We start from the raw sequence: 27,394 nt of genomic DNA on the forward strand, positions 1-27,394 counted from the left end.
ATACATGGAAGTACAGTATGGAAGGTCAGTATTTGAGATGACCACCTTCTTCATCACAGTCTCTCCTCTTATGCAAGCTTTCTTATGACATCTTCAAGTAGTTTTAACGAATAGTTTTCAAGCTTCTTAAAGGACATTCAAAGCTCTTCTTTGGATCTTGGTTGCCTTTAGTTTCATTTACTATCAAGATGATCCCACACTGCTTAAATAATGTTGAGGTCCGGGCTCTGGGGATGCCAGTCAGTGACTTATTATTATTATTATTATTATTATTATTATTATTTTTTTTTCCCTTTCTGCCTGTCCCGTTTGGCTCTTTTGCCATCAGAATTGTTGTCTAAAGGCAAAGAAAGATGCCCAACGGATTTACTTTACCAAATTGACCATCCCAGCCTTGCCGTAATGGTCCATTTGATTCACCTTTTATTGTTTATTTTATTTTCACTTACTGAATACGGGACAGACTTGACTGGGGGAAAGAAGGGGAGAAAGAAAGAGGGAAAGAGAAACAGCTGAGAAGAGGGACGGGGGAGAAGGGCAAAAGACAAAAACCAACAGAATGGGCAGGAAAAAAAATGCATATATCAATCACCTGGATCACCTGCTGAGAAAGAAAAAAGAAAACAAGCAGAAGAGAACAAGAGTAATAGAATAAACAACATCACAATGATATATGGGAATATGACAGTAAATACTAAATATTAAACATTATTGTGCAGCACATAAGATCAACAGAACACAGTGTGCTTTGAGGTAGGAGCCAAAAAGGGTGTAGTTTGTGGGTGTGATCACCCGTGTGTACACCTGTGAGCATGGACGCGCTTGTTTTTTTTAAAAGGTTCCTTCATGTAATGATCTGCTAGAGGGTGTGGGGGGGGGGGGCCACAGCCCCGTCCTCCAGGGCATGAAGCAGGTATGGAGGAGATCAAGACTCCAGACATCCAGAGGCCCCCAGAACACAAGAGACCAAGGAAGACCAACAGAGGGGCAGCCGCGCCACTGTCCCAGAAAGAGCTGAGGAGAGTCCCAGATGAGGGCTCACTCAGCAGCCGCGGAGCAGAAGCCAGGGGGAGTTGCAGTGACGTGCCCGTGAGCTCCGCCGGCAGCCAGCCGTGCCTGAGTGACCGAGCCCCAGGCCGAGAGGCCGGGGGCACCCCACCTCCGAAGTGGCCCGAGCGAGCCCCAGGCTCCAGGCCCCGATAAGCAGCCGCCAAGGAGTGAGCCGGTGTGTACCTGGACGCCCATCCCTGGACACAAAGAACCATCAACGCACCGATGTCTGAGGGAGTCCGCCACTGGCAGGGGAAGTGGTGGTGGGTGGAGATAGGCCTCCAAACCTTGGAGGGCCTGAGATGTCCCCAGAGAGGTGGCGCCTGACACCCAACCTGACATATAGACACAGACATACAGGCACACACAGATACAAACATCCATTCCCACCCTCATGCTCTCATATGCACTTACTCCACACTCAACCAACGTGGAGACAGACATAAAGAGACGCTGTACTAGAGCTGGGCGATAGAACGATAACGATATGTATCGCGATATAACTTTTACTCGATAGAGAAATTAAGCTATCGCGATAGACCTCGCCGCTCTTGTCCTCAAAAAAAAAAAAAAAAAAAAAAAAAAAAGGTCAGCCAATCCAAATTAAGTAGCGCAGAGCCGAACCAATCACAGCCGCAGCGTCATGTCGCGTGACTTGTTACGTACAGCACAAGTGCCAAGCCGCACGTGTGTTTGTTTGGGAAGCAGCCAGCGGGTAATGGAGCCAGCGCATAATGGAGGAAATGAGTGTGCCGACTAGAAAAATCAACCGAGCGTGACCGAAGAGAAAACAGATAATGGTTCCAACGCCGGAGAGATTGTCGAACGGAAGAGCCATAGAAGTTCCGTAGTGTGAAGGTATTTCGGCTATTTCAAGTCTGACAAAAAACAGAGTAGCGTGCACTGTAAATTGTGCCGAAAGCAAGTCTGGAAATACAATAAACTGGTGCATGCGTCACACTGTGCGCCACGTTATTGTTTCGGTGAAATTAACTTCTACAATACTGTTACTGTTAATTCTACTCTCTGCAGTGTTTAAATGCTTACATATACACACAGTTACTGTCCCTCCACACATACGACTCGGTTCTGCTTCTATGCCCCAGCTTTGTTTACTTTTTCCCACCGAGGCTTCTAGACTTCTGATTGGCCAACATTTCTGCACGGTTAGGAATCTAGCGCCACCTGCTGCTTTGGCATGTTCATAGCAGCGTTTTCCTTCATTTCTGCCTTTATGTGTGGACGGGATTATTTTTTAAAACGAAAACGGAAAATCTCCGTTTTCAAAAATACCCGTGTACGTGTGGACGTAGCCTCAGTCTCTGACTGGAAGCGCTAATTCATCATTCGGCTTTTGTCAGACTAAAGTAACTGTTAAAAGTGTTTGAAAAGCTAAGCTATACAACAAGGAGAGATTGAGAATTTCCTTTTAGTTCTCAGTTTATTTGATATTGACAAAAGTTAGTCAGTTTTGTCTGTTCTTCTGTAACACAAACTAAGATTTATTTTTAGAATTAATATTTTGTTTCTAAGTGGAATTGACAATTTAGTCTGTTTCGTTTGTTCTATTTTGAAACTTAAACGCTTTAGCGGCTGCCTTTTGTGTAGTTTGCAATATTTGCCTTTATTTATCTGAAAAAGTCTCATGTTCCTTAAGTACATCTACCCTGTTGAACTTATTATGGGAAATAAATATTTAAATAAAAACAAGCTGCTGATTATTTCACATTTTACTTGTGAGCAACGGCACATTTAAATCTTACAAATATAGTTATTTGGCTTATATCGTGATAGATATCGTTATCGCCTGAAATGAAAAAAACATATCGTGATATGAAAAAATCTCATATCGCCCAGCTCTACGCTGTACACACGATCACACTCCCCAAGCGTACTCTACAAACCGGGTCTAGGTACCCTTGCCCCTGGAGGGGGGAACTGCACCCAGACCCAGGTGGTGTTACCCTTTTCCCTGCGGTGGGGGGAGGCAGACCGCCCTGACTCCGCAGCAGCAGGGAGGCCCCACACTGCAGACCGCAGTCGGACGGCCAACTCCTCCTCCTAGCCCCCCCGCTCCAGCAGGTCGCAGAGAATGGGGGTGAGAGAAGACTCCAAACCTCCCTCCACCCGCTCATTGTAGTGTTGATGCATGTGTGTTCTAAGGTGCATTTAAAACCCAGAAGGGCATGGAGCTACCTGCCAGAGAGCAGCAGGTAAGCGCAGTCCCTCCTGCTAGCCCTCAATGTCTACGTGTATTTAAAATTGAGAGGTGGGCAACGACGCCAGGGGTGGGGTGTACACCCTGATGGTACTTTGGATTCCGTGTATCGTGCCCACCCCCAAGATCCTATATGTATGTGTAATGAGAGTGTGAGTAATGTGAATGTCTAAGTTGTGGGATAAAATTGAGGCAGAGGCAGCCAGAAGGGGACCGGGGGGGGTAGCCTCCTCTGCACCCTGGTGACATACCCCTATATCCAGGAATGTTTTTACTACATTGGCAGGGTGTTTGGGATCATTGTCATGTTGAAAAATGAAGGTGTTGCCAATCTGATGCTTTCCATATGGTACTGCATGATTCTTAAGAACATGACCATCAGATACTGTTCATGTGCAAGAACGTCTGGCTGCTTGGAAGTAAGAAATGAAAGGTGGTTTAAGGTTTTTGCGCAGTACTGTGAAAGCAAAATTACTGTGGGGCAAGATTGTTTTAAAGTAATACTGAAATACTGTACTCATTTATCTATAGACGCTTTCAAATGTGTCTGTTTTTCTATATTAAGTGCTGCCTTTGTCTTTTTGTCAGCTTTATTGTTTCATCTCTTTCGACCTCTCTACTTCCTCTGAACAGCTTTTTGATTGGTTTGTTCGCAGTGCATTATCAGAAGAGGAGAAGACGTCATTGCGTGCTGGTCTAATCACAAACTTCAACGAGCCTGTCAATCAGGTGAGTAGGGAAAATAAAGAGGGAGAGGGAAATAAACATGTTTGATCATTGTATACTGATGAATAAAACACTGATTTTGATTGAAGTGCTTTTATCAAAACCAGATAAGTTACAAAGGATCTGACTGACAGCATTAAGATTTTTTAGGCTGTCACAATGCGACTCCATAGAATGAGATTTGAAAGTGATGAAAGCTGCTAATTTTGCATACTGGGACTTAATTTGAAGTTTCTTGATAGACATTTTTTTGGGGGGCTGTGTGGGGAAGGTTACAACAAACAAATAATTCAGGAGTCAAGCAGCGTAATACATCTGTCCCAGGGGGTACGTGGAACTTGGCCCTAAATGATGGCCATCCATCTTGGTTTCTACAGGTTGTATGTCCCTGTGGGACAGCTCTCGAACATCAGGACTGATCGGGTCCATATGGCAAGCAATGAATACGATTTGGACACCATATGTCTCTCTAGTCACAGCCTCTCGTGGAGTCCAAATTTCATGAGGGTGCTTTATGCTTGTGAATGAGAGAGTGAGTGTAACTTGTGTACAAATTGACTTACTGATGCTTGTGAGGATGCAAGTTTAAATACTGAACTGTGTACTGCAAGACGTTCTGAGATAAATCTTTTATACAACCATAAGAACAAAAACTCACGCAAGGTTTTCACATTTAAAAAAAAAAAAAAAAAAAAGAAGCTATTTGGAGTGTGTTCAAATAATATAAAGAGTTTTGATTTTTATCATAAAATGTCCATTAAGTCTTGAGGTATAAAGTGTCTTTTTCATTTTGAGCTTGAAATTTATCTCGAAGTATTGAGTGTCTTACCGGCAGTTTGTGTTGGAGTAATGAGTAGACTTGAGCGATATTTGCTCAGCTGTTGGGCTCAGTGGAAAGCCAATTAAAAAAAAAAAAATGAGAAGTGAAGCTGTTACCAGATCATGTGATGCACATTGCAGATATAGCTCAGGCACAAGCACTCTATTTTAAAAATCAACTGATTCCCTATCTGTCACCAGATGCATGTACTATGTACACTGTGTTGACTGTAAAAAGTTTGATATTCTGTGTCCTATTTGTTCGAGCTACTTATTTTTAAAAGAGAACTACGTAATAAAATTCCCATCAAGTTTGCTCCACCTTCTGCTGTGTTTATGCTTTGCCCCTGGTCAACTTCTCTTTCCTGCATGTATTTTTTTTTTTTTTTTTTTCTCAACAGATAGCAACCCAGATCGCAGTACTGATAGCCAAGGTGGCCCGTCTGGACTGCCCCAGGCAATGGCCAGAGCTCATCCCCATTCTGCTCGAGTCTGTGAAGGGTCAGGATGGCCTGCAGCAGCACAGAGCGCTGTTAACCTTCTATCATGTCACCAAAACTCTAGCATCCAAACGACTGGCGCAGGACAGGCGGCTTTTTCAGGATGTAAGTCCACAATATTAGCTGGTCCAGTGTTGATACAAAATTCTATTACAACCTTTTTGTTCTCCATTGCTTCTTATTCTTATTCTTAGTGTTTTTTAGCTGTGTTTTGCTCTTTATACATCAGTTGTATATACCTGAATAAAAGGTTATGTTAGGTAAACAGTGAAACTTTCTGGATTTTTATACGTTGCAGGTTGCAGACTCCTGCTCTCTGCAATATAACTTTTTTTTCTTTGTTGCTATTTTTTTCCTCCTTCAGAAGATTTTGAAAATGAATAGATGAATACTAAGATTATCCTGAGACTTTTTAGGTTTTGTCTCTACGAGATGCTGTTTAGCTTCTGTTAGAAGCATGTTAAATACAAGATTTATAGCAAAAATATTCCCTTGTCATACATGACTCAAGCATGGTTGACTTGTTTAGAAATGGTTATCAGCGTTTCCGTGTCTTTGTTGATATTGCGTTGAGACAAATTAACTTTTGAGTAAGTATTTCTGGTGTTTCTGGTGAACACAGCGTACATTATACAATATTTTTCTTTCATGCTTGATTTAAATTTGAGTTTAAAAAAAGGCCATTTGTGGAGAGAAAGATTTTAGAGGAATGAGATGATCAAGCAGAGGGAAGATGGAGACCAACAGAGGGTGAAAGGACATGAGAGCAGTGGCTGAGACCAAATAGTTGGATGCCAGGCAGAGGCGTCCTGTATGCCAAAATTTCTGCCCTTAGGCAACACAAGAAACAAAGGCAGCCTGAGCCCCCATTAAACAGCGCACTCATTTAATGATGCACTGATGACTTTGACACTGAATCTCCTCTCTTCCTCCTCTCCTCTTTTTTTCCTCTCTTCTTCTAATAATCATGTGTATACTTTGTCATACAAACATTTTGCTTATGCTGTAATTATATTCTCGGATAGTAATTGGATAGTAATTCTAAGACTGGTAACGCTGCTGAAAGATTAAAAGTATCACTGTAGTGTTGGAGGGCCATTAGGGAGAGGACTAATTCAGAAATCGGGTTCGCCTTAGGACCTTACAGACCTATACTTAAAGGCACCTTAATAGTTTTTAATTTTTTTATGTTCTTTTTGATTCATGGGGTAGAAAATGCAAACGGCAAGGATGTACTAGTTTTTTTTACACAGATGTAGCACAACGAGGAATAAAAAGGGGGATAAGAAGGTAGACTACAATGCACCTGTCGACTGGAGTAGGTTGTTATATTTTTTGAATGTCTGTAACATTTGGAAACTGTGTATTGACGCTTTGATGCGATTTACCTGTTGTGCATTCACAGAATGTAATGAAACTGTAAAAACCCATATAAACAATAGCGTATTAGTCTACTGAAACACCAAGACTGAGGAAGTCATGAGAACAATATGAAGTTGTTTTCTGAACTTGGCTCATCACTTTTAGGCTCCATGGGTTGGATTAGTCTGGGATCTGAGGAATGGAAAACGACAAGCTGTAGAGAAATCTCTCCAAAGAAGAAACTTGCCAATCTTGCGGTTTCTCTAAAGAATATATCAAAGCCTATGCTGTGCTGTCAAAGTAGGGATTTCTCTTTGAACAGCCGAACATCAACTTAACCACTGATTCTCAGATTTTTCCCACTTGACTCTTGAGTGTTACCAAGAGCGCAAAGTTCCTCTGGCTAGAAGTTGCTTGCTTTCCTTGTTTGATATATGGTGTTCACAATTTTCCACAGAGTAATTTTAATGTGGGTTTGTTGTTTATCTTAATCAAATAGCAAAGACTTGACTGTTATCCCACTGCAATGTTATTGTCAATTTTGAATGAGATTTAATGGTTAGAATCCCCCCCCCACCCCCCCCCCCCACCCCCCCACACACACACACACACACACACACACACACACACACACACACACACACTTACTCTCTTCCTTTGGCAGATTTGTTGGATGTTCTAAGCAGACATTGTCACACTTGGCTGATAGAACTGAGTGCTTTTTATCTACCTTTGATGATCTTGTTTTGCATCTACAGGAGGCTGCTATCATGGAGGGCGAAAGTGTAATTGGTTTGAGCCCAAATAATACTGAGACTATAATTGGAAGTTCATTTGGAGCTAAATTAGACCTGTTATTCACAGGTCCATCTTTCCTTCCTGTTTGTTTGAGTGTATCACCAGCAATTGAGTTTCTGATGTTCCATGTAGGGACACGCCGATTTAATAGCCGCTCGCCAACACCGACCTTGTTGTCACCATATCAACAAATAAAATGACATTTTCTGATGTCAGTGGCTGATGTTTACCTGTGGTCACATTAATTTACTGGCAAAGTGATCCAAGATGGTGTGCTGAAGGGAAATTTTTAATGTTAATAAACTAATAAACAATAAAAAAACAGGTAAATAAAAACAAAAGTAGGTTCTTGTACAAAGCTACACTCATATTAGCCCAGAATTTCTTGCGCATTTATGTTGAGTGAAATGACCTCAAATGCTTTCGAGACCCAGATTAACCCAGGTGTGCCTGACCAAAATGTTAATGTGTATGTTGGCAGCTGGCATCGGGCATCTACAGCTTTGCATGCTCCCTGTGGAGCCATCACACAGACTGCTTCCTCCAGCAGATCTACGCCAGAGATGAGGCTGCGGCACTCAGCTCGCTGGAGAGGACACTACTCTCTCTTAAAGGTAGCAACACTTGCACAGACACATGCACGCATACCACAAACCTGCATTATCATGCAAAGACATGCAATCACCTATTAGCACAACATGGTAATCTAATCGTCATGATCCCACCATTTGATTAAAAACATAGATAATTGAACATGCAAACATGGAAGTATTAATATATGCAGCTACTTAGTGAAACACTAATTATGAGGAGATGTTGAATATAGTTAATTTTTAATTAGTGAAAATCCTGCATAGTGATGTTTTTTGTGCTCCTTTTAGTGCTTCGCAAACTGACAGTCCATGGATTTCAAGAGCCACAACAGAATATGGAAGTAATGGTGAGTCTCAAGTTATTTCAGCTGTGGCTGCTTTAGTACCTCTCATATTTGGGAAAAGCTGATATTTTTCTGTTGGTGTTTTGGGTCAAAAACGACTCCAATCACAGCGTGCAAAATATGGATGGCCACGATGATTGAAAGTGCCTTGAGCCTTGTCTCGGTTCAAAGAGTCCGGAGCTCTTCTCTCACTTCTAGTGTGAAGAAAGTTTGACTCCATGAAACTGTTAATTCAATTTAGTTTAAATCTGGTTTAAAAAAAATCTTTAGCATGTGCCTGGATAGGGCTTTGGTTTCCTCATGGCTCAGAGTTAATGGAATCATTTGCACAAACTGTCCCAGTTCTTTGAACTCCAGTTTCATATTCTGAGTATCTCCTGTTTGGTGAAAGAATAATAATGAATGCTGAACAAGAATAATTGATAAACCATGTTCCTGGTTATTTTTTGAAGGATTAAGGCTTTTTGAATTTGATTTTAGCCAAGAAAATTCATGCTTGGAATTTTAATGTATTTTAAGTACCAAAATAAAATGGAAAACATTTTGGTGCATTTACCTGTTCTGTACCTAAACGAATTGTATCTTGAGCACATTGTACAGTCCTATAATGCTGCTAACTATACTGACGATAATTATTTTTTTATCAGAAAACCTTTTCAGTATAGCAAATTGAATGCACTTAGGACTAAATTATCTACTAATGCGGTGAAAAAATAGATATAAACCTTTTAGGCTTACTGATTTAAAGCTTTCAGGTGCTACTTAACATTCAGTGAAGGTAAGTGCTCTTGAGGGTCTGAAAAAAAATTACCTGAAATCGCTATACTGTATATGTAGGCAAGTGAAAAGAACATAAATGAATTCCATGTAAAACTGTGATGAGCAGTATTTCTTATTTTCCTGGATTTATGCTTTTTTCACCTAAAGGATGCCAGCACTGGTATAACCTGTGGGCTGAAATATATAACAATATAGCCTCGGACAGATGTGACCTCATCAGATTTTTCATTAAAAAAACAACAACAACAAAACTTCTCAGTTTTTGTTTATCTTCTGTGAATTTTAACTCATAGTAAAATGTACATTTGTTACATAGTCATACACACAGTGTGATTAAATTGACAGATCCCAAACTGTTGTATTTTTGTTCTCTAGTCTTTTTTTGAAAGCATTGAGTAATCACCTATGGTACAGGCTGGAAAATGTTAGTGAACCTCTGTGTTAATGACTTCCCCAAAAGCTATTTGGAGTCAGGGTTTCCAATTAAGTAGATTAGATTGGAGGTGCGGGTCGTATGTTGTTGCACTCTGTGAAAGTAAAGGCAGTCAGTAACAACTTTGACATTAAAGATATGCTTGAAGCTATCCAGAATTGCTGGCTATTAGTAATTTATGATATACATATATATAGGTTCTGTCAATCTATTAAAGCCAGAACAACTGAAAATTAAAAATAAATGTTAGTTGCCAAAGGGGAATTCAGTTTGTCCTTTTGTCTTTGATACAATGTAAGTCGTCACAAAAGGTCAACGAGTCATTAACATTAAAAATGTGGTCTGTTGTTGCTGTGCCGTTTCTGTCTTTGTGCTTCTGCTGTTATGTTTCTGTCATTTCTGATTTTTATTGCTTTATTTGTTTTTTCCTGCTTTTTTTATGCTTGTAGATGGCAAGGACATTTTTATGACAGAAAAAAATGTTTACTGCGCCCTGTTTCTCCACTAATGAGACGACAACTTAGCCTCCAGGCTGAAGGTTATAAGATGGTCACAATATTTTCATTAAACGGATGTTTGCCTCATGCTTTCACTGGTTATTCCAGCTCATTGTAGTGTTTTAAAGTAAATATTTCATATTTAATTTACATTGTTGCTTTTCTTAGTAATTACTACTTTAATAGCTGTTTTCATTCTCCTGGTGCTGAATAAACACAGGAATATGCCTACCTTGAATCTACTTAGGCAACCATGTTTTAATATAACTCACTATGTTAAAATCAAGTTCTTTAAAAATATTAATATTAGGCTCCAAGTGTGCACTGGAAGAAGTTCTGTAATCTTTTAAAAATAATTAGGCGTTGAAGGTTCTCACAGAAACAAGTAAACAACATAATGCCATTATGACTAAGCACAGAGTAACTATCTTAAACTGTTTAATGCTGTATTTACACTTGGAAAAACAGTGGTTCGAACCTGACATGACAAAAAGGATTGCCATTGTGTGCAATGATCTTGTTGCCTTTCAAATGATTGCTGAAAAGATGGGGACCAGGTCTGCAACTACTCACAGTGAGGTGCAGTCTTGCGATTGAATGGGGTCAAATTTGCAATCTGCTTGTGATAAGTAAAATTGGCAAAATCCTTTGTAAACGTGTTGCCGTCTACATACGCAGAAGTTCACATTAACTACCACATTAATTACTTACATTCAGAGTCCAGCCAGAGTCTTGTAGATCTCAAAGAGAATTCCCTCCTCTGATAGGGATGTAGCTGCTGTGGGTGGAGATTGATCTACAGAATGATATGGGCACTCAGCAGTCTTGCTTTTACAGTATATAGGAATATAATCGGAAAACAACCAGTTAGCAGCCATTTGAGTCGACTCCCCTGTTGCACAGAGATGCGTCATAGCCAAGTTGTGCTTATTGGAGCAGACTGTCTCACATTGATTGCAATGTGTTGGCAATGGCAATTATTTGAAAAGCTGTCTGAGAGTGATTGCAGTGAGTCTGAGTCAGACCCTTGATTGTTTGGAGACAAAGGAAAAAGTTTCCTTTTTCCAAAATTTTATTCCTTTCTTTTTATTGGACATAACTTAAAGTTAATGTTGGGGGAAAAGAGCTGATTCAGAGTGGGTAATGTCTCTTAAATCAATTAAAAAAAACACTTAATAAGAAATTACCTTTTTTTCTGAATAGAAAACTTATAGTTATTCACTCTTTTGCCACGTGTTAAACTTTTTAAACCTCAGCTCAAAAGACTGATGGGCAATTGTCACTACCACGCGGGCGGGCGGCATGGACACGCAAGTTTGTGAGTATGATAACTCAAGAATAAGTGCACTGAGGAGTTTCAATTGATGTCATAGGTGTGTCTATTAGAAGGCTGAGGGGTAGCACTGGCAGTTGCCAGTATTTTTTAAATTGTATCTAGTAACAGGAGTCTAATTTAAATTGTTTTGAATGTTTTTAGCTACTGCTCCATGTTTTTTATTGAAGTTTGTCAGAGAGTTGTGATGGTTTATGGATGTGTCATGCTTATGTGTTGATTAGTTCTTTAAGAATTTGATGAGTTGTCACCTCTCATTTTGCTCTTCCTTTGATGATGGGTGTGATGATGAAGAAAACCCTTTTAATTCATATTGCATGATCTAATTTCCAGTTCCCTTTCAAGGTCATGTTTCTGTCAGGAACTGAAATGAAGTGTCTGTAGGTTACTGGGTTGCTTGAGTTGCTTCATTGATTTTGATAGCTGATGTGTGTCAAATGTTCTATAACAAAATAATAAGAATCATGCTATAAGATGAGCCTGATATTATGTGTATAAAGGACACCTTTTATATGCTATAACTTATGTTGATTGAGCACCTTTTCACATAATAATAAATCTGTAACCCTTGAAAATTTCTAGTTTTCTTTCAGATTTTAAGTCATCAGTAACAGATAAACTAATGCTGCTCGTTCCTGTCAGTCTACATTCTAGACATTTAATTTGTACTGTTTTGCTCAGGCATTATTATTACCCAACAATAGCTATGAACCAAAAAAGACTTCTTTTTTTTTAATATGTTGTGACACTCGGTTTTAACTAGGTCCTCTTCTTATGAAGTTATGAGGGCTCAAAAATACTGAAAAAATAAAAAAATGAAATACAGCAAAAATTCAACCCATTCATAGCTTGATGTTATAATTCTGCATTGTTTTATTAAATATACAAAAGTTGGTATAAAAAAAACAAAATAAAACAGTTAGCCACTTATGAAGTGGTCAGGAACTGACTGACTTTACATAGAATGATCCTAAAAGGCTTGGTTAGTTGGTCTTGCTGTAGTGCTCACTGAATATAGAGACTAATTTCTTTGTTCTCCTCATACAATAGTGTGGATTTGTTTTTGCTTCCAAGGAACAAAACGAAGTGGTGTTGAGCAATAGTTCTGCAGGCTTTGTGAAGGTCTTTGAAAGTTTTTCTTTGGACACTTTCTTTTTTGGTCATTTTCAGTCCAGTTCAGTCCAGTCCTTGTACCTGACCATTTTCAGAGGAGGTATTTTTGTTAAAGCCACTTAACGCTGACCTCTGAATCATTCAAGCTTTAAAAAACACCTAATTCAAGGGATCAACTAGTGTTGTGCTATACGAATAAATTTGATTTGATTTGTGTCTACACATGACAGATAGGATAGCGAAGAACAAATTTTAAATTGTGTCTTTTACTGAAAGCACATAATTTGTTTCCATTTATTTAGTTCAGTGCATAAAACACCCCACCAAAGATGACAAACTAATATCTTTGCACCAATAAGGTGATTCCCAAAGAGCAATTAGCTGAAAACATGATATATCATGGCATGGTGTGCAGTGCCCTAAAAACAAACAAACAAAAAACTGGTTCAAGTGGATGATAAAAGAAGCGAGAAATGGATCTGACCTTTCAGCTGATCCATCTACTGTTCACTGAAGCTTCAACAAAAATGGTCTCAGTTGAGGGGTGATAATCAAGAAGCCATTTGAAAGGAAGGGAAATAGGAAGAAAAGGTTTGAGGTATGACAAATTACACAAGAACTATACTGAAAATGAGTTCTAACTGGCAACAGGTCTTATGGAGTGATAAATGCGAACTTGAATTTTCTTTAGTTTAGATTGATGTCAGTATCTACAGGGGAGACCGAGAGAGGTACAGCACTGAGTGTGTACAGTAAAACACAGTGGAGGCTTTGTGGAGGATCCACCATCAAATACTGTCTGGAAAATGTTGTTGGTAGGCAATAGCTTCATTCTTCAGCATGGGGGTTATCCTAAACACACTGCCAGTGTAGTAAAAGCATATCTGCATAAGGTTAGTGGTTCGATGGCTGGTTGCTCCAGTCGATAAGTATCCTTGGTTGAGATACTGGACCCAAGTTGCTCTCCAATCTGTTCATTGGAGTGTGTGGAGTGTTAGATAGAAAACTCTTGGGTAGAAAAGGATTGCAAAAAGTGCATGTTAGAGCTGGGCGATATGAGATTTTTTCATATCACGATATTTTTTTTCATTTCAGGCGATAACGATATCTATCACGATATAAGCCAAATAACTATATTTGTAAGATTTAAATGTGCCGTTGCTCACAAGTAAAATGTGAAATAATCAGCAGCTTGTTTTTATTTAAATATTTATTTCCCATAATAAGTTCAACAGGGTAGATGTACTTAAGGAACATGAGACTTTTTCAGATAAATAAAGGCAAATATTGCAAACTACACAAAAGGCAGCCGCTAAAGCGTTTAAGTTTCAAAATAGAACAAACGAAACAGACTACTAAATTGTCAATTCCACTTAGAAACAAAATATTAATTCTAAAAATAAATCTTAGTTTGTGTTACAGAAGAACAGACAAAACTGACTAACTTTTGTCAATATCAAATAAACTGAGAACTAAAAGGAAATTCTCAATCTCTCCTTGTTGTATAGCTTAGCTTTTCAAACAGTTTTAACAGTTACTTTAGTCTGACAAAAGCCGAATGACGAATTAGCGCTTCCAGTCAGAGACTGAGGCTACGTCCACACGTACACGGGTATTTTTGAAAACGGAGATTTTCCGTTTTCGTTTTAAAAAATAATCCCGTCCACACATAAAGGCAGAAATGAAGGAAAACGCTGCTATGAACATGCCAAAGCAGCAGGTGGCGCTAGATTCCTAACCGTGCAGAAATATTGGCCAATCAGAAGTCTAGAAGCCTCGGTGGGAAAAAGTAAACAAAGCTGGGGCATAGAAGCAGAACCGAGTCGTATGTGTGGACGGACAGTAACTGTGTGTATATGTAAGCATTTAAACACTGCAGAGAGTAGAATTAACAGTATTGTAGAAATTCATTTCACCGAAACAATAACGCGGCGCACAGTGTGACGCATGCACCAGTTTATTGTATTTCCAGACTTGCTTTCGGCACAATTTACAGTGCACGCTACTCTGTTTTTTGTCAGACTTGAAATAGCCGAAATACCTTCACACTACGGAACTTCTATGGCTCTTCCGTTCGACAATCTCTCCGGCGTTGGAACCATCATCTGTTTTCTCTTCGGTCACGCTCATTTCCTCCATTACCCGCTGGCTGCTTCCCAAACAAACACACGTGCGGCTTGGCACTTGTGCTGTACGTTACAAGTCACGCGACGTGACGCTGCGGCTGTGATTGGTTCGGCTCTGCGCTACTTAATTTGGATTGGCTGATCTTTTTTTTTTTTTTTTTTTTTTGAGGACAAGAGCGGCGAGGTCTATCGCGATAGCTTAATTTCTCTATCGAGTAAAAGTTATATCGCGATACATATCGTTATCGTTCTATTGCCCAGCTCTAGTGCATGTATAAGTGAGTGACTAAAGCAGATTGAGCGCTCAAGTGGATTAGGAAAGAACTATATAATAACCAGTTTGGTGCATAAGAACAATGGAACACCAATCATCCTAGATTGGCCTCCCCAGAGCCCAGACCTCAACATCACTGAAGCAATGTGTGATAAAACCGACATAAAGTTCGGAGAACTGTCCTTTAAAACTACTTGAAGGCTGCAAGAAAACTTGCATAAGAGTTCAGGCTGTGTTGGAGAATAAATGTGGTCATCCCAAATGTTGACCTTCAAGCTCATTAGAAGTGTGCAAGCTCCCTTTTTTGCCTTATAGACTACATTGCCATTTGTGTACATGTTTTAATATATTGCTGTTCCCATTTCCCTAGCAAACTTTTAAAGGAACAAAGCGGTGGACTGATACTTTTGCACATTACTATATGCCATTGATTTTAGTGTCCAGTGTATTCAAATTCCACATTTTCAGAAGAATGAGCTGTGCAGCCATCTCTTCTAAGTTGGCACTTCCCCTGAACTCTGCTTAGTGTGTCACAGCTCTATGGCATCGTTTATGGAGTTCATACTTGTGGTCCCATTAAAAAGTTGTTTTACAATGAATCTCTTTACACATGACATGAGCGTTCTGAAAAGATTACGTTTGTTTTCTTCTCACCACAGTGACTGCATTATTGCAGAACTGCAGTGAGTTGGAAAATACTGTCTCTAAGAATAAAGAACATTGTCACTCTGCACACAGGCTGCCACAGTGATGAATTGTAAAACTCATTTTGCAGTTGATAATCTTCCTGGCTTGATTGTCAAACAATCACTAAAAGAGTGAGGATGCAATAGAATTTCAATAGAGCTTGTTCGACATAGACAAAAAACACTAAAGCTGGATGAATAACATCCAGGAGCTTTCCAGCATCTTGGTGTCACTCCATTCCAAAAAGTTCTGCATTAAAAAAAAGGCACATTCACTTGTGCCATTGTAAAACTGGTCTGTGCCCATATACCTGATCACAGAGCTAAAACATTCACTACTTAAATTGCCACTTACTGCCTTTCCCTTAGATCTTTTCTCAAAGCGAACTAGCCTATTTGACACTCATCTGCCTTTTTCATCTCCTACTTCTCACACTACTGCTGACATACCCATTTGATGACTATCACTCTGTATCCATTTTCCATCTCTGTTCATTTTGCTGACATTTGTTTGCTTTTCTCCTCATCCTGTGCATTCTTCCCTGGCATTGCTATTAGCCTCATTTCCCTTCCTCTTTAGTTCTAGAATATTTTTTGACATGGCTGATTTGATTGAAAATTATTTTCCACCCCCTTTTCACAGTTTGTAATTTCCTACATGCTCCATTTTGATATCCTCCCAATGCACCTTGCCTATACCCCTCTGTCTAAATCCCACCATGAGCATATCGAACGCTTGCTGTGAACCGTGTTCTCTGTAATTTTCCACACTGTCTTCTGTGCTCCACTTGTGACCCCCCCCCCCCCCCCCCGTTTCTTCACTCACTCTTTTTAGGACCTTTAGTTGTTGACTAGACTGTGTTGGCTGAACGCGTGATTAATGCCACTGCTGTTGACCTCAAGGGTGCACATTATTGCAGAACTAAACAGTTGTGTCTCCATCTATCATCTAATTTCCCATGCTAAGCCATGACTATACCAGGCTACAGAAAATTGATTCTCTTTCATACCGAGTAGCTGGCACCTTTATTTATATATATATATATATATATATATATATATATATATATATATACATACATACATACATACACTCCTGAGTAAAGCTGCAAGCATCCCCACCTACACAGATACCAAAAGTTATTCCCTTGTCAGTATATATCCCCTGGAGCAATACTAATGAAGCCATCATCAGTAATTCAAATGCAAAAGTGTCAGAAATTAAACTTTTTTTCACCCTCTCTTCCTTTTTAGGGCTTCCTGAATGCAGTGTTTGAAAGGCTAAAACAGTTCTTGGAATGCTGTAAGTATATGTTGCTTTCTTTTTCCTCAAGTATATGATTGTAGGCTTCACACTTCAGTAAACGTGTTAGTGGTGCTTCATGTAGTGCACGCAGAAGGCATTTCCTGAAAAGTCTCCGATAATTTATAATTTCTGAAGTTAGTGGTCGCATTGAAAATGAAAAGTTCAGAGAGAGTCATCCTAACGAGCCTTGTTTTTCATTAATTTATATTCTGAAGTATTGGAACATGTCTAATTACAAGTTTGTTTTTTTTTTATTAAAAAAATAGTTTGAATTAAAGACATCCTAATCTATGAATATTTTATGTCTTGAAAAAATTAAAAGACATAATGAATTGTCTTTGATAATCACGTGCGTGCGCATGTGAACATACAGTAAGTTCACGGAATAAAAAAAGCACGACATAATCCCACCTATCAGCCGCTCCTATCCTATTATTTGCCTCTTTTCCTTGATATTATGTTGCTTTAGTTGTGATGATAGTTCTTTACTGTGTCGTTTTTCAACGTTTTCCTGACCTGTAGTTTTATATTCTGGTTATGAGCAGCAGTTGAATTTAAAACAGTATTTCTTTCACGTCACAAACTTTTAAACTCAAAAAGACAACATTGCTATTTAACAGTGTATTTAACGAGTTTCAACAGTGCTGCTCAAAACAATCTGAGGGTGAGTGGAATGTATCCTGTGTTTTAATTAATCACAGCCTTTGAGTGGGGACTTCTTTTGATGGAAGGTATTTGCAATTTTGGGTCATGTTGTTCTAGGTACTAAAGTGTCACAGAAATTCATCCAGGAATTTAGAATCTACTTTTAATCTAATCTCCAAAGACCCCTTTTTGGTTTTCTTTCATCTGGATCACGATGGGCCTGTGAGGTGTGACTACACGGTTGTTCACGATTAGTCTGTGATCAGCAGACAAAAAGCCTGTTGCTTCTTTGTCAGGAATGTGTATTTTTCCATTATTTTCTGTTTGATAATAAAAAGTTTCTGGCTCTGTGGACAATAAACCATGAATACTAATATTCCCTCCTTAATACTAGAGTTGACGTATGCTTAGCTATTGTGTAAATAAATTGTCTACTGATAGCATAAGACAGTATCTGCAGCCCATTCAGGTTGCACAAGTAGCTTAGCTCCTCCAGAATGTACATGGAGCCAGTGCATGGTGTTGGAAGAAAACTCGCTTTGTTTTCTAGCAGTTTCAGGAGAGTAGGACAGGGTTGTAGAACGGCATCAACCCAGCTCTTCAACAAAAGGTGACAAAATGACTTCTAATGTGCAGGTTCCTGACCAAACTGTCAGAAAAAGACTTCATGCAACACTCATGAAGTCCCAACATCCTTAGTGGGACCTGTGCTCACAGCCCAGCACCATGGACGTTGGCCGCCTGTTTTACCTAATTGAAGTCGTGGCTTCTGTCAGAACCAGACTCCATAAAGTCCTGTTTATGGAGCCATTGATTTTCTTGTGATGATCAAGTGTTCCTTAAGTTTTTTTTGAGCAGTGCAGTTCCATCAGTTAAACAGGTTTCTCATGCCCTTGTGCTGGATTTCTATCCACTGGGAACTACTTGGGTCATTGGCAGCTGCGTAAGCTTACTTTTCTTCTCATCTCGCTATTTATGGTCTCTTTTTCTTTTGTATAAAAGTTTGTCATAGCATCCAATCAGTTTGAGATAAATCTCAGGCACAACTCCACCATCTGCCGTAGCAGCAGATGTTGAAAAATATCATTAGCAGTATCAGCCAGTACTATCACTTCTAATATTCACCCTGCTGATGGCAGTGGAGACAGGATCATGGTCCTGTTGGTATTTTGGCCTGACAGATAGGGGAAACGGAAAGACAGCTCAGTGCTTGTGGTGAGAAATATCAGCTCTGCACAGTCTGATAAGGTCAGCTATATACACTGGTATCTTGGAGACGATGTTTGTGGTCCATTCTGATGTCAGACTCTTTATCTTTGAGGTTTTTACTCAGATGGCCCGTCTATTTTTGTCAGTCACTATATTCTTGTAATATACATGTATATATTTTTTTCTTAGCTGCTTATCTTTTAATAACAATGAATAATTGTTTAATTCTTCAAATATGTTTCTTTGCTTAGTTAAAGATATTTTTGATCGCTCAGATATTGGTTCCTTAGTACGTGGGTGACTTTGCACATCTAACATTACCAACTGTTGCATATCATCAGAGAAACAATAGCATGAGCACGAATTCAGTTAGAATGCAGTGGGCTCTGAAAATTTGTATGGCTCAAGAATATGTGGCCAAAAAAGTAAACAAAGCAAAATTAACCTATTTTGCTTTTTTAGTGAAGCTTTTGTCATTTCAAATTAGTACATGCTGATGGAAGTTTTAGTGTGTATGAAGCTGAAGGAAACAATGACCTTGCATGCTCACAAGTGGTTGGAGGAATGTATGAGACTGTTGTTGGCAGAGCTGATTTCATCAATGGGTTTGGCAAGAATGTATACTATAGAGGACATCTTTATTGCCTCTAGAATCAGGAGTGGTTTTATGGAGCCAAAATGTACATCAGAGGGAGCGAGTCATTTATTTTCTAATTTTTAATATTACTGTACTTTATTATATGCATCAGCGCTTGTAAAGGACTCATGGGATTATCAGTCAGCAAGGTGTAGTGGGCATCTGACTTTAAAGAAAAGGAAGTCTCAGCTGGAGAGTCAACTTTCTTGCCCCCCTTTCTTTTCTTTCCTGTCTTCCTTGTACTGCAGCTATTGATGTAAATGGCATTGTTAGCTCACTTGGGACAATAAGAGCAACATGTTTTTGCAATTTATTTTATTTATTTTTTTAAATTTTTGTCCATCAGTCTGAGATCCTTGAAAGGGTTTTCCCCTATCTCTTGATAAGTAAAATGTCAGTTATGTTTTCTACCATCGGTTAAAAGCATCTCTTTTTGGTGTATTACATCTCGTAGTGATTTTAACTCATATTCCAAGTTGATTGATGAATGTGTCCCTAGATATTGGGCACTCTGCTGTTCATTCTGCACATACGAGAATACCATTTTTATGCTGATGAAATTGTATTTGATGCATAGATGTCACTGGAATTAAAAGATACTTTTAAAGATATTCAGACCTGGATTTTAATATAAAATCCTTCTAAGCTCTTAAGAAGCAAAAATGTGAATCTGACTGAGAACCTGAGGAGACCATACACATGCAGTAGGAACTTTCAGTCACAAGGTAGCCAAGCCATAAATCATATCTGCTTTATTTTGTTTTAATCTAAAACATTAATTTACAAAGTGACTGTCAAGCATCATTGAAAAAGTCATTTCCAATGTGGTTGGTACTTTAATATGCATTAGGTAAATGTTTACTAAAATCAAGTGCACCAATTGATGGCCATTAGAAATTATAAAGACTTCGGACACTTACTTATTTGCTTTTCTTGTCAGACTTTGAGACTTCTTCTGATCTTTATATTGATTATTTCTAAATCCTCAAACTGAAGATCTTGCTTAAAAATTCAGATTTTTTTTTTGCCTTCACAATAGAGTAAACCCTCTATAAAAAATAATGCCACTATACTGCCAACACAGGATCTTTAGAGATGATATGTCTGTTAATGTTAGGTCGCTATCACTGTCATCTAGCAGGCAGTCTTTATCTTTAAGGCTTTTCTGCCTAAGCTCTGAGATCTTAAACATTTTTATTTCAGATGCAAGTAATAAACTTGTAATCACTGAAGAGGTTGGCCTTGAAGTGGAAAATACTAGAATAAAATACTAATACTGATCTCAAAGACGTCCTAAATAAATTCTTCCAAAATAGAGCTAACGACTAATTCAGAGTGATTCGGTTTTCAGTTTTTTCCTCCTCCTTTTTGTCATTTGTGCATTGAATATCCAGGATTATAAAGCTCTTAAAATTTTTATTATTGCTTGCTTTCTTTTCTTTTTTTTTGTTTGTTTTTGTTTTTAAATAAGAGTTTAATAAGAGTTGGAGATGCAGCTCCTGCTTCCTACCTTTTAGTCCAGTATCTTGGATCTAAATGAAATGAGTTCCTAGAATGCTGCATGCATATATTTAGTGTAATACTGCTTTAAGTAACAAAGCTATGTGATTGTTTTATATCAGGTCGCCAGGTTGGTTCAGACAGCACATGCAGAGAAAAGCTGGAAAAGACCATCATTTTGTACACTAAAGTTGTGAGTTGACCCGTCTATTAATTTATGATGATATAAATGACTGCATTAGTTGTTCATGAATAGGTTGTGCATTCTGCCTCTGAGGCTGGCCTGTTATAGCTTCTTCTTTAAAATATTTAAATTTACCACTGTTTTTATGTATCTGTCCTTGTGTTCTGTCTACCCCTTCCTCTCACGTAGTTGTTGGATTTCCTGGAATACCATCCATGCGCATTTATACCGCTAATCCAGCGTTCCCTGGAGTTTGCTGTTACCTACGTGTTCACGCCTGCAGGAGAGGGAGTGACCTTTGAACGTTTTATTGTTCAGTGCATGAACCTCATCAAGATGATTGTAAAGAATGATGCCTACAAACCCGCCAAGAACATTGATGGTAAGTTGTGAGTGTCTCGGGGAAAGAGGAGTCTGAAGGGTTGGAGAATAACTGAAAAATATACGTGATAATACTAAAAATGAAAATGATGCTCTCTGTAGGTAATAAACATTTCATTTTAGGTTTGTGATTTAAAAGTCAGCAGAAATGCCACAAGCCCTTGAATACGCGTCACTGACAGCGAGTTTCAATAGCACAGGGCTATAACGCCATCGGTGTCACTGTACTTTATCGCAGCTCCATGTATTTTTTCTTTTCCTTTTTTCTTTTCCCAAGCTGTCTGAGGTTTCTAGTGCTTCATTAGCAAATGGCACAGCAGTTGGCCTTTCTTGTGTCAGCTAGCATAATCTCTGGGGTTCCTTACTCGAGAACTTTCCCATTCTAACAATCCAAGGTTCTGGGTTTCATTCGAATATCTGACTGTGTTGTTGTGTCAGAGTTGGTCATGACTTCAGGTTTGCTTTCCTATAACAGAGAAGATAAATGAGGAAGTTAAAGGGCTGTTTAATTTTCTTCTTGTACTGTAACCTTAAATCATGCACAATTAATACAAAATAAAAAATGAGCAACAGAGCAGATTTTTTTCTTTTTCTTTTTACCAGAAACACTATTAAAATGAATTATGATTTTGAAGTTAATGAGCAGACAGCAAAAATGAGTCACACTTGAGGATTACTTCAGCTGCTCGTTGCCTAAAATTAAGAGATTTTGCCTTGCAGTCCTTATTTATATTTAGGAATCTTACGTACTAAATGTCTGTAGCAACACTACTGCTATAATACAATGTTTGTATTGTATTAAGTAACAATATTTTGAAGAAAAGTGTCTGTGTTTGTGATAACTTACGACTGAAATGTTGTCTTTTTCCTTTATTTATTGTTGTATTTCTCCATCCTTCAGACAGTAAACCAGAGAGCCTGGAAGCTCACAAAATCAAGACGGCATTCTTCACCCACCCCACACTGACAGAGATTGGACGTCGGCTTGTCTCACACTACTTCCTTCTCACAGAGGAAGAGCTAGCAATGTGGGAAGAGGACCCTGAGAGCTTTGGTAATATCACATCTACAAATATGCTCGCAAATTTGAACTTGTATGGATTTTGCAATGTCTGTTTTTTTTGTGTATTTTAAATTTTGATGTATTAGGGAGAATCTACAGCATTAGGTAAATGATTGCTACCATCATATGACCATATTATATTAATACCCTTCATCCATAAATTGGACAGTTTGCAGATTTAAAGCAATTTAAATCAATATTTTGTGATTTATAATACGTATTTTTGATTCTCCTTAAAACTGTCAATTGACATAATTTATAGGGTATAGCTCTTGGTGCGCGTTTGTAGTTATAGGCAGCATTTGAGATCTTGCTATATTTTCAAAACATCATAGTGTCCTCACAGGCTTTATGTAATGACACTGACCACTCAGACATAACACTTCATAAAGCTAAAACCACAAGGGCCCAGTGTGGGAGTTCAGTCTGTTGACATTTGAATCCAATTTTATAGTCAGTCAGAGCCACATATTAGAGTGTGTGTGAGAAAACACACTTGCAATTTCAGGGCTTTGTCATAATATATATGATGTTTCTGTTGTGCAGTGTCAGCCATCACCTCCTAATCAACATTTTCTAACAGATAATTATTTTTTGTAACTGTTTCAGCTGTGGAAGAGACAGGTGGTGACTCTTGGAAATACAGTCTGCGGGTAAGTATATTTTTATATGCATCTATATATATGTGCAGAGAAATTGTAAATTAATAGGGTAGCTGTGGCTCAGGAGGGTAGACCAGGTCATCCACTAATCAGAAGATCAGTGATTCAGTCCCCTCTACCAGTACGTTCATGAGCGTTTATGGATAGGTGAATGTTTTGCTTTGCTTTGAGTGCTCAGTTAGAATAGGAAAGTGCTATATGAGTACCAGTACTTTGAACTGTTACATATATAGCACACTGAGTTGGTATGGAAGAACAGTCTGTTCGATCTTATGCTCAAAAGAAGGAAATTAAATATTTGCCTCATCATACAAAAAAATAAGCATTAGAGGAATTAATAAAGCAAAAATAAATCGATCCCCTGTGTTTTTGGGTAAAACTGAATGTCGAGAACAGACAGAAATCAATTATGTCTGTCTTTACGATCATAAAAATGTAGATTTAAATGATCATAACAGCCAGTTTCATTAAAGTTAATTGCAGCGGTATTGTTACATATTTCTATGTGTGCTGTATTTTCAGAAATGCTGTGCAGTTCTGTGGTGGTTGACTGTATACATGGCAGCATCATAAAACATTTAGTGGCGCCTGGAGTTTTAAAGGTTGTCATGAGTCTAGTTAGTTTTAGAGGCTGTTGCTGATGCATGACATAATCTTTTATCCATGGTCCTATTTCTTCTCTATCCCTCTCCTGTGTTGTGCCCCATTCCACTTACTTTCATCACTTCAGATGACAAATGTCTGCCCTGCTGTTTCTTTGAAGTACAGTAACACATTCTTTCAGTGAACTCTAAGCCTTGTACAAGTTTTTATGCATTTAAGGCATGCAGCAGCAGAAGAAAAGTGGCATTATGGTCTAAGAACTTATTAAACATCTAATTACTTCAGTTTTGAATTTTTCTAGAAAACAACAATTTTGTGAATTTCCATACCTTTTAATGCATCGGTGATTCTGATTTTTTTTTTTTTGTTTAAAATGCAGCGCTATAAAACTGAATGCCTTAGAGGATGATTTTATTTATATATGTTGGAATCTAGTAACTTCTGAATTCACACATCAATTCATACATGTGCATGGCAATTAATTATGAAGCTTTTCTGTTTTTGAGAGAAGTTTTAAAATTGCCACAGATACGCTCATAGCCTCAGGATCCACAAATGTATGCTGCAACTGCTGATTTACAATGGATTCATATGTAATTTAAAACTTTTGTTTTTTTAATGAACAAAAGAGTTTGCTGCTTTCCAAGTAGAACACTTACTTTTAAAAATTGTGCATGTAAATATAGGCTAAAATAAGCAACCACTAAGCTTAGTGGCAGACTTGTTCTTTTCTCAAAACGCATTTGAACAGCTTTTTAGCATATTGTGAACCTCAGGACGGATCGTTTCTGTATCAGTTAGAATCTGTTCTGTTTGTCCTATTCTCATGAAGCTGATTGAAGTACCGTGTAAGAGGACCGGTTATGCTACCAGTATATAAGCTCTCACTGATATTGTGGCAAATGGGATGTTTTCACAAACGGCACAGACCATGACCTCTTTCTTACACCTTTTTAATATGCTTTTTCTAACCCAGTAAACTAATGAAGTTGTCTAGGCCGTTTCTTTATTGAGCATAAACACCCACAAAAATCTCCTAACAGTGTTATATTGATTGCATTTCTATTGAACTGGGAACACAATGTATTGTTTATTTATTTTTGTCGCACCTTTTTGTATGACTTTTGTTTTTGTCCTTATCAAATATTAATGCGATAGCTGCACTCCTCACCTTATCCCACCTCTAAATGCCCAGCAGAACCCAACGTGCTGTTGAGACTAAAGAATTGTGATCCTATAAAAAGTAACTGTAATGACTTGCGCTAAATGTGATGCTGCATGTGTTAATATTCTGTCAACTACCTGTCTCTATTTTTATTTGTTCTAACTTATTTCTGTATTTAGCCCTGCACAGAAGTACTGTTCCTGGATATCTTCCACAACTACAGCCAGACCCTGACACCAGTGCTGCTGGATATGGTTCAGAATCTCCAGGGTCAGTTTAAGCATTATACCTACAAATCACATAGTCTAATTTCATTCCAGTGAATTTTTAACACCTTGGCAATGAAAACTGTATAGGCAGGAGCCAGTCAATTGGACACATTTAGCTAAAAATAACACACTCATACATCTTTATAATGCATAAATAGATTCAGTTTATCATCATTTTAGAGGCTGTTTGTACAAATCATTTTGTAGCCTGATTGTGGTGAACAGTGGGTTTTTTTGGTTATTAACCTTAAAAAACTAAAACAAACAATAGAAAAGGCAAAAATGAAACCAACAACGTGCAACTTCTCCCACCAATATGTGACAATTCATATCCCAGGAGGTCCTTTTTAGGGGAAAAAAGTGCAAGTATCACAGAAACAAAACACAAACTTTAAGAATTTTTTTTAACAATAATTTTTGTGCCAAGTAATCTTAATTTCAACTTTTTACAAAATAAGTGATTTTTTTTTAATTTAAGAAGTTTGCATAAGAAGTTATACTTGTGTAAAGACTGTGTTGATTACGTCTGTTCAGCTACAGTATATTCCCTTACTCATGCAGCTGTAAGTAGAGAAATTGGCCCTGAGTCACTAATATTTGCATATAAATTTTACTTAAAGTGTGGAAGAAAAAGTAAACACACAAAACTACCATCAGATTCATGGAATATTCTGGAGTTTGTTCTTACTGCACTGCTTATATTAGCGATTGGCTCACAATCTGCAACACCTCCATTTCTCTAAATAAAGAAACATTAACTTTGGAACGTTCTGTGCAGGAGAATTTCTGACAAAAAAAATAAAAAGATTAAAAAATAGTGCCAGAGAAGGTTCAACTGTCCACCGTGTTTCCTCTGAAATGACAATGGTAAAAATGGGAAAGAAAAAAGCAAGGCTCAGGCTCCAGTAACAGAGGAGATGAGTTCTGTATCCCCTGAGACATGCACTGTGGCTGATATTGAAGGCACAAAAAAAAAAGGTTTGACATCAAAGTTTGTGCAGGGGGGGGGGCTACCAGGTAGACCAAAAGAGTATGAAGGGAGCAGGTGAAGGTATGGCTCATGTATCAGTCAAGATAAGAAACTCACTGCTGTAACTGAAACTAGAGTGACAAGTGATAAATGACATCATGAAGTGTTTTTAATAATTTTCATACATTTAACATAAGAATAGGATGAAGACAAAAAAACGTAATTCCCCTCAAAGGGCAAGGGCTATACTAAAATTTTTATAATCTTTATATTACAACATGATGTAGGCCTGTTATGGTATCTTTGTGACGTGATTGGGCATTGCATTGAAAAAATAAAATGTCTGTTGTAGAGCTTTCTCCGTGCCCTTTCATATGAATATTTATATTACTTGACATGGTTTTTTGTATCCCCACCCAAGTATCGGCAGTGTTTAGTGACAGCTTGGAGTTTATTGTGGGTGTTGAGTAGCCCGATGGCTGATGGGAAGAAGATATTTTTAGTCTTTATAATAATATAATAATAAATATTAATATTCTTACTTTTGACCAAATTTTAGGTGACATCAGTCTGGAAACCTAAATAAGTATATATTATTTGCTCATACACATGGTCTGAGGCAGTTTGCATAGTACAAACAAGTCTATTCACATCTGTTGATGAAACACAGATTTAGTTCAATATTTAAGCTTAACAGTCAGTATGAACTCTGCTATTGGCTGTCATTACGTCCACCTTTCTAAACTCTCGGTCATGTACACACGCAAATTTGGCACACTGCTCCTCATCTCATGGGGGTACTGGTGTGTAGCTCTTGTTCTGTTGCTGAATTGGTCGTGCTATTGCTCGCTTGGGTGGATTACAAGGTCCACTTCTGCCCTGTCTCTCGAGCTACTTTTCATTTTAAGTGTCAGAGTGGAAATTGGTTTTGCTGGAGCAAGGAAAACACCAGTTTGGGTAATTCTATGGTTGAAAGAAGACATCTATTGATTTTGAAACCTGAGTATACAACTAGAGAGCAAGAACAGCCCATCAAAATGGCTTAAGCAAGACCGATGTGACGTGCCTGTTTAATTTCCAGTTGTCAGTTACATACCTTACATACATTCCGCTGTCAAAGAGCAATACTGGGACAATAGATATGCTGC

General features: G+C 38.3%; 1 protein-coding gene across 1 annotated transcript in view; it reads left to right on the forward strand.

The window, feature by feature from the left end:
* Positions 1 to 27,394, forward strand: part of ipo11 (importin 11) — a 127,541-nt gene that overhangs the window by 17,564 nt on the left and 82,583 nt on the right. Inside the window, exons 4-13 of the mRNA XM_085367379.1 lie at positions 3,925 to 3,997; positions 5,215 to 5,418; positions 7,955 to 8,087; positions 8,355 to 8,413; positions 16,907 to 16,955; positions 21,072 to 21,142; positions 21,323 to 21,515; positions 22,416 to 22,568; positions 23,187 to 23,230; positions 25,187 to 25,277. Of these exons, the coding sequence (XP_085223505.1) occupies positions 3,925 to 3,997; positions 5,215 to 5,418; positions 7,955 to 8,087; positions 8,355 to 8,413; positions 16,907 to 16,955; positions 21,072 to 21,142; positions 21,323 to 21,515; positions 22,416 to 22,568; positions 23,187 to 23,230; positions 25,187 to 25,277 (1,070 nt within the window). The remainder of the gene's footprint in view (positions 1 to 3,924; positions 3,998 to 5,214; positions 5,419 to 7,954; positions 8,088 to 8,354; positions 8,414 to 16,906; positions 16,956 to 21,071; positions 21,143 to 21,322; positions 21,516 to 22,415; positions 22,569 to 23,186; positions 23,231 to 25,186; positions 25,278 to 27,394) is intronic.

The sequence above is a fragment of the Diplotaxodon limnothrissa genome, linkage group LG12 (assembly GCF_057381915.1).
Source record: "Diplotaxodon limnothrissa isolate DT_005_m linkage group LG12, D_limnothrissa_male_GT1.1, whole genome shotgun sequence".
Taxonomy (NCBI): Eukaryota; Metazoa; Chordata; class Actinopteri; order Cichliformes; family Cichlidae; genus Diplotaxodon; species Diplotaxodon limnothrissa.